The sequence below is a fragment of the Pan troglodytes genome, chromosome 14 (assembly GCF_028858775.2).
Source record: "Pan troglodytes isolate AG18354 chromosome 14, NHGRI_mPanTro3-v2.0_pri, whole genome shotgun sequence".
NCBI lineage: Eukaryota > Metazoa > Chordata > Mammalia > Primates > Hominidae > Pan > Pan troglodytes.
Window position 1 is genome coordinate 120,000,116 of NC_072412.2, and position 8,412 is coordinate 120,008,527.

The 8,412-nt window shown below is 35.1% G+C and overlaps 1 protein-coding gene across 1 annotated transcript; it reads left to right on the forward strand.

Moving 5' to 3' along the window:
- On the forward strand, positions 1-5,972 carry LOC134808179 (zinc-regulated GTPase metalloprotein activator 1A-like). Its single transcript, XM_063792399.1, has 3 exons — positions 1-267; positions 3,302-3,388; positions 5,726-5,972. Exons 1-3 carry the CDS (start codon positions 129-131, stop codon positions 5,824-5,826), a joined length of 327 nt encoding a protein of 108 aa, XP_063648469.1. The 5' UTR covers positions 1-128; the 3' UTR covers positions 5,827-5,972.
- Positions 5,973-8,412: the final 2,440 nt, after the last annotated feature.

Sequence of the window (8,412 nt, forward strand, 5' to 3'; positions counted from 1 at the left end):
GCTGGCGTCGCGATGTGATGACGTCAGGCCCCGGGCAGGCCTGGAGTGGCGCGCTGGGCGTGCGCGGCTGCTGTCCGGCGTGTTGGTCCCAGCGGTTCAGCTGAGGTAGGGACGTGCTGTAGGCCAGAATGTTACCGGCTGTTGGATCTGCGGATGAGGAAGAGGATTGTCCTGAATTGGTTCCCATTGAGACGACGCAAAGCGAGGTGGAGGAAAAGTCTGGCCTCGGCGCCAAGATCCCAGTCACAATCATCACCGGGTATTTAGGTAACTAACCATCCCAGTCACAAAATGCCGTGAACTCTGGTGTCATGGGATTTTGCGGGCTGCCGGTGCCTCTTCTCCTGGGGCATTGGGGCCTCATGATCAAGAGCAAATGTCTTTGAGGTAGGGGCTGGGTCACTTGCTTCTCGTATGGGTTACCTCTCATCTTGGGAGTTAATGATGCCCGGTCCCCTCTGCGTTAGATTCCCGTTTCTCAAGTGAGATGGAAAGTTAGCCTTTGAAACAAGGCTTTGAAGCTAAGACACGCCCCCCTAATTGTCTCTGTGACCTCTTACCAGGTTATCTTACCTTCCTGACGCTCATCTACCTCACCTGAAAATGGAAAAATACCTGTCACCTGTGAAACAGGGCCGGAACCACCTACCTATTGCCATGAAAGCAAGTCCCGTCTGTAAAATGCCCGACACGTGGGGCTTTCGTCAGTAGATTCCCCTTCCCCACGAGCCACAGTCCTCCAGCCAGTTGGCAGGAAGTGCTCCCATCTTAAACACTTTTTTTTGGAGGTCTGTTTGTAAACCACTGCGTAGGAAGTAAGAATAAAATCTCTGTCCTCCAAGACTATTTCTCAAACTAAGAACGTTTAGAGTGTACAGGGATACTCGAAACCACAAGTTTGTGAAGTTGGTAGTTTCGTGAAGGGCGGTTTATGCACTTACACTAGAAGTTTCTTACTGGAAAAGTTTGAGAAATATATTTTTAAACCTTACAGTTAAATAGAAGGGCTAGAACAAATATATGACTGTATTAGAAGTTTGGAAAAAGTTAAGAAATGTAAATAAAATGATACTGTTTCCGGGAAATAATATTCCTAGTTGTTGCTAGAGACAGGTACAGACTTGGGCCACTTCGTGACCTTTTATGTAAAAATAAGAAATAACTGCTTTTGTTTTTTTAAAAACTTTGTAGACTGTAAGTTTATTCCCGTTTTTTGCTCGGAAGTAATTTTATAAAGGAATTTATTTTTGGCGTTTCCCCACAGTTATTCAGAGGCTGCTCTGCTGAGAAGATGAACAAATTTCTTGTCCAAAACAATGTATTTCAAACGTGCCCCTCGGGCCTTTGCCGTGTTGCTCACTGGTAGGTCAGTAGATGATTGGAGAAAATGATCTGAAGCTCAGGAGTGAGAATTAATACCAGCAACCTTGTTGCTGAATCTAGGGATAGTTTCACTCCTATCCCTGACCATTTTCCCTTTTTGAAACACTGTTCTTTTGGCTTCTATTACATTTTTCTTCTGATTTTTCCACCTGCTTCTCTGGCTTCTTTTTAAGGCTCCCTCCTCCTTCCCCCTTTGTCCATCTTTAGCTACACACCTGTGTAATTTCTATTTTGATGTCCTACAACTTAAAACTTAACATGTCTGAAACTTCATCTGTTACCATCCCCCCAAATCCTGCTTCTGTGATCCCAACCATTTGGAATACTCTAAAAGCCTCCTGACTAATCTGGAGTCTTGCTGCCCTTTAATTTATTCGTTGCATGTTAGCCTTAATGATCTTTATAAATGTCAATCCGACTGCGTCACACCTTTCAGTGGCGTCCCTATGGGTTAAAATTCAAATTCCTTAACATGAATTACAAGGACCTGTAGGATCTGGATCTTGCCAACCTTTCCAGCCTGCCAAATTGGCCCCGCACAATGAACTAATGTTACTTCAAAGGTGCCAAGTGTTTTAGCCCCTTGGAATAGGTACTTTTTTACTGTGACTCCTCTGGCTAGATGTCCCTCTTAGGTTCTCCATAGCATTTTGTGCATCTCCTATTGAATATGTCACCCTGTGACATAATTGCCTCCTTATTCACTGAATTCCCCTCCATTCCCCCCTTCCCTTAATATTTCTAAGCTCTATGAAGGCAAAGACTATCTTGTTCACTTTTTCACCAAGGCCCAGCATAAATCTGTAACGTATTAGAAACCTTCGAATGAATGAACTATGTCTTAAAGTGGTTTTTTTTTTCATAATATGGTTAAAAAGCCCTAGTAAATCTTCTCTTAGAAGATTTCTTACATTCACCCTTTCCTTTCAGTTTTCACATCACTGCCCTGTGAAACACTCATGTTCAGGGCCTCTGTCTCAGGCTTGGACTGGTTTTAAGATCTTCCTCATTGCCCTAAGTCTCTCTCTTCCATTCTATACTTCATATTTTTGTGATGTTGAGCTTCCTAAAGTACTCTAAATATAAGCCTTCATCTCTTAAAAAGCTTTGAAAGGAATATGACCTAAAAGATATTAATACCCTAATACTCCGTAAAATCTTCCTAGTTATAGGAAGATCTAGTTATATACTAGAAAACTTAATGTATTTCAGAAGACATGTATAGCCTACATGTAAAAGTTTTTAGCAGCACTGTAATAGTAAAACACTGGAAACAAACCAAATGTCCAACAAAAAAAAAAAGATAAAGAAATGATATAGTCATACAATTGAACTACAATACTATGCAGTTAGGATTTTCTTTTTTTCCTCTATGAATTTTAGTGTGTACGGTTCACAAGACTATTTTTTTTCTACTGGAGATTGACATATTGGGTTTCATATGCCACCTGCTGGATAAAGTTGGTATAGCTTTATGAATTTATCTTACTGAACATTCTGTCCATTGTTGACACTACCTGGCTCTATTCCCCATTTCATAAAAACTTTTATAGATTATTTAAAGCATACTATAAGTAGCCATATAGTCAGCCTGAAGTTGCGTCTCGTTAATGTTGAAATAAAAGGTCATTATAAATAAAAGAGTGTGTGTAAATTTTAGGGAAGGTTAGCCTGGGTTGAAGAAACTGTTTCAACTTGTAGGAGTGTTTGTAAATATTTATAAAATTTTATGTCTACATAAAGTATTTTGCAACAGGTTTCAAAGGATGCTTTAATCTTATCCTCTAGGATATTCTCTACTAAAATAATATATGAAAAATAGCACGCAAATTCTCAAAAACGTTAGGATTCTTTATATGTTTTTTGTATCTTTAAAATTATTTTGAATTTTTTTATTTACAAAAAATATGTTTTATAGGTGCTGGGAAGACAACACTTCTGAACTATATTTTGACAGAGCAACATAGTAAAAGAGTAGCGGTCATTTTAAATGAATTTGGGGAAGGTAAGTAAAGTTCAATAAATGTCATGTTGCAAGATTTTGTGTGACTGTTTATTCCTCTGGTGAATTGATATTCCATATTTAAAAATGAAAATGCAAGGTATTGTATTGATGTGGATAGCTTTAGAAAAATTAGATTAATTTCTGTTAAGATTTATATGGGTTGAGATACTGAAATTAGTTTTAATAAAATTTTATTTTGTATAACTTTGGAGTTCATATTAACAGAATTAAACTACATTTTTACCTGAAATAAATGACTCCAGAAGTAAAAATCTAGACATATGAAAAAACGTTTATTTTTTATTTTATTTTTTTTTTTTTGAGATGGAGTCTCTCTCTGTCGCCAGGCTGGAGTGCAGTGGTGCAATCTCAGCTCACTGCCACCTCTGTCTCCTGGGTTAAAGTGATTCTCCTGCCTCAGCCTCCCGAGTAGCTGGGACTACAGGCGTGCGCCACCATGCCCAGATAATTTTTGTATTTTTAGTAGAGACAGGGTTTCACCATGTTGGCCAGGATGGTCTTGATTGAGCTCCTGGCCTTGTGATCCACCCGCCTCGGCCTCCCAAAGTTGCTGGGATTACAGGCATGAGGCACCATGCCTGGCCAAAAAATGTTTTTTTTAGGAATTAGAAAGGCACTTTTGTATGGACTCTATTGCAACTCATGAAAAATATTTGAAAATGCTTCTGTTATTAGTTAACTTTGTTTAATGTTTATTATCTGCAATGCAGTTAAAACTCAGTATTTTAAAAATGAGGTAAACATATGGTCTTTATCCTCATGTATTTTAAGTTATCTGTGAAAATAAGTGTGCTTAACTTCTCAACTGAAATATTAAACTGTAGTCAAAAAAATAGCTCTAGACACAATACTTCTGTTATCTTTATAGGAGTTTTTCTTCATAAGTATGAATTGTAATCAAAGCTCACTTCTAGCCAAAAAACAATATCTATTAAACGATTTCTTTTAAAATGTACTATTTTTTTTCAGTTGTAAAAAGTAAAAGAGCTAGGTTTTATGAACAGGATGGGAAGCCAGTTATATTCGATTTCTGGTTTTAATAAACTAAAGAGAAAAGTGCTTTTTAGGCAAAAATCCTGAGATTTCTAATAACAGACTGTTTTTTTCATCATCTTATTAAATAACCTATTGCACACTGATTACATTTATTCTTACTATTTTCTTTATTTTTTCCCGGATCATTTTTGCAATTTTATTTTTCACAGCATTCTCAATACTTTTCTTCATGTTTCATTAATGTTCTGTATATAGTCTGAATTCTGTAGCAACCTCTTTAGAAGCTCTTTATTAATACCTAGCTGAAATATAAAAAATATGTAAGTGTAAAACTACTCGATTTTATGGGAGCTCATTTGCTTAGTGGACTTTTAGAACTTCACCATTTGGTACATTTCTTTATTAGAGGAAAAGTAAAACATTTAAAATAATTCTTATAGATAACAAGCATTTCAAATATAGTTTATTCTTTCTTAAGTAAGTATTGCTAGGAAAATATGTGAATTTGACTAAAAGTTTAGGTTTTTTTTTTTTTTTTTTGAGATGGAGTCTCGCTGTGTTGCCCAGGCTGGAGTGCAGTGGCACAGTCTCGGGTCACTGCAACCTCTGCCTCCCGGGTTCACACCATTCTCCTGCCTCAGCCGCCTGAGTAGCTGGGACTACAGGCGCCCGCTACCTCACCTGGCTAATTTTTTGTAATTTTAGTAGAGATGAGGTTTCATTGTGTTAGCGAGGATGGTCTCGATCTCCTGACCTCGTGATCCGCCCGCCTTGGCCTCCCTATAAGTTTAATTTTTAAATGAGCACATGGTACACTGGCCAAAAACCTTCCTCAAGATGAACTAGGGTTTTTACTCATTGGGAATATTCAGCAGTTTGTCTAACAGAAACAATTTAGAAGAAGAATGAAAAGAAAAAGATAGATAAGGCGGTCTCTTAAGAGGTTGAAGGGCATACAAAATCCAGTATATAAAACATACTAGTCTATTTAGAAAGTTTACCCTGGACAAGAAAAAAATGCCTTCAAGATAGCTACTTTATTAAGAAATGGGGGTGGCCAAGTAAGAGGCCTAAGGAGGAAGTAGGTATGTTTATTAGTTTAGGATGTGTCTTTTTCAGGGCTTAAGTCATCTTAAATAAAAGCTAAAATAATGTAGTGTACTGTAATTTAGATATCGAGGCTGCATGAATAAAATGAAAGAATATAAGTTATAAAATGCAGTTTCTGCTTTAAGATCTCCATTATTGAGTTATCCTCATCTTTGTTTTTTGTTGGCTAATGGACATAAGCTAAAGAGTGCTGTTTGTTAATTATTCTAGGAAGTGCGCTGGAGAAATCCTTAGCTGTCAGCCAAGGTGGAGAGCTCTATGAAGAGTGGCTGGAACTTAGAAACGGTTGCCTCTGCTGTTCAGTGAAGTGAGGAATGTGTTTACTGTGTACATGGTTTACTAGAAATGTTTATTGATTATATTTCCAGCTTTAATTTTCTTGAGTAATTTAACTGAATTTACACAGTTTGCTTCATTGTATTTTTAAACAAATAGAAAATAAACTTATTAGGAAGCATTTTCTTAAAGTGTTTCTTGCTGTCTTTTCTATCTGCTCTAATGTTTTGGTCCTTTTATTGAGTTTTTATTGCTTTTGATGTCAGGGCTTATTTAATCTCTAGTGCATGAAAGTCTCATATGTAAAAAATGATTATTCTGAATTTAATCTGTCATTGGTCATATTTCTAAGTGTTCAACCTTATAAAAAAAAATAAATGACTATCAAAAAAGAGAAAAACCTTACATTATGTTCTACTAGTAAAGTTTTCAAGGACAGTGTTCACTAGTCTACCATATACCCTAGAAGAGTTACCCAACACATAGTAGCACTCAAATATTTGTTGAATGAATTATAAAAATGACTACTTGTACTGTTAATTTTGTGTATTCTAGTGAATTAAATCTCTTCGGCATCATTTACTCCCTTAGGTATTTGACTTTGTGTCAAATGTTTTGGCAAGGATAAAATTATAACAGACTTTCTTGAACAACCAAAATGTAATCTATTAAGGATTTTCCTTCACTTTTGATAAAATAAGAAAAAAGGAAATTAAAACCTTGCATCCTAATGTAAAATAGAATTATATGGTGTTTAATATCAGTGTCCCTTTAGCTATTATATTAAACTACTATAGTTAATAAATTTTATCATTATTTTGTATGTTGCTTTTTAAAAATTTCATAAAGCTATAAAAAGATACTTGGTCAGATAAAGTTTCCTCTGCTTTTAATTTTAATAAAGTATTATTATGTATATGATTTCTTTTTCCCTATTATATATATGCATCTATTGTTTTCTCACTGGTAAATATGGGACGGACATTTTGTTAGAAGGTTAGAAGTGAGTTAAATTTTCACATTCCTGAGGATACTTTTGTCTTGGGTTGTTGAATACATTTTAAAGTGTTTATAATAATCACTTCAAAATATTTAGGTAGTTAACTGTAAATTATGTTTTGGTATTCTCCAGGGACAATGGCCTTAGAGCTATTGAGAATTTGATGCAAAAGAAGGGGAAATTTGATTACATACTGTTAGAGACCACTGGATTAGCAGATCCTGGTAAGAAGTGAGATTATTAATAACCAGAATATAGTTCTGTGATATATTGTAAATAGATGTATTAGAGGAATATCTAAAATGAGTATTAAAGCTTTTGTTAGTATTAAACCAAAAACTTTTTTTGGTTTAAAAGAGGAAAAATACTCGGTTGTCATTTTCTTTGGCAGTTGAATGAATGATCAGAGTATTTCTTGGTACTTTTAAGCTGTAAATAGAATTTGAAGTTTTATTGATTGACTTAGGATTATTTGTAAGAACAGAAGTTGTTAAAAATAAGGACATGTAGGAAGAGCAGAGACGTTCTACCTCTAAGTACAGTTGTCCCTTGGCATCCATGGGGTATTAGTTGCAGAACCTCTGAGGATACCAAAATCTATTAATGTTCAAGTCCCTTACATAAAATGGTGTAGTATTTGCCTATAACCTATGCACATCCTCCCATATACTTTAAATCATCTGTAGATTACTTATAATACCTAATACAATGTAAGTGCTGTGTAAGTAGTTATTATACTGCATTGATAAGGTAATCATGACAAGAAACTCTAAACTCTACTATGGAAAGCTACACAGAGTCAACCTGTTTCTAACAATGGGTTTCTGTTACCTTCTTACCAAGCTCTAATTCTTGATAAAGTCTGCTTATTTTCCCCAAATAACTTTTAGATAAAATCTTTATTTTCAGTTTGCATAAAAGTTAGTGCTTATTCTGTGAATCTGACCCATACCATTATTTTCTTTTTGATCTGGGTCTCTGGCATTGGGGCGATTTGTAAGACTATGTTAAAGTATTTGGGGGTAATTTACTAAACAGGTCATAGTTGTCCAAAAGAAATATTGAAGTATCCTGAGAGTTCAAATGTGATCAGTGGTTATTGTAATTAAAACAATTACATAATAACATCATCCCCATGTTTTCAAAGTAGTATTGAATTAGGCTATTTTGGTCCTTATAGTAGGCATGGGTTTTCATACCTTTCTGATAAATCTGACTGATGATAGGACTTGGACTAATATGTTGGCATTAAATATTATTTGAATCTGGTAAGAAAGAAAAATATATTGTATGCTTTTATTAGAAATAGCAAATATCAGTTTATTTCATCATAGCCAGTTTTGCCATTTTATAGACAAAAACTTGATACTTTTGAGAGTTTAATTAAACACGATTCAGCTTTTCAGAGGAAGAAAGAAAAACTAAAGATCACAGAGAAAGCTTTTATACAAATTGTAGTTATAAAAAATGTTAATGTTTCTTGCTTCTAACTTTCTTTACAATAAAGATTTTATTGTTTGGGTAAAGATGGAACATTCATTGTAAAAAAATTTAAATACCTAAAAAATACAAAGAAGAAAGTTGAAAAGTAATCATCTCACTATTGTGATATACAAGTAGG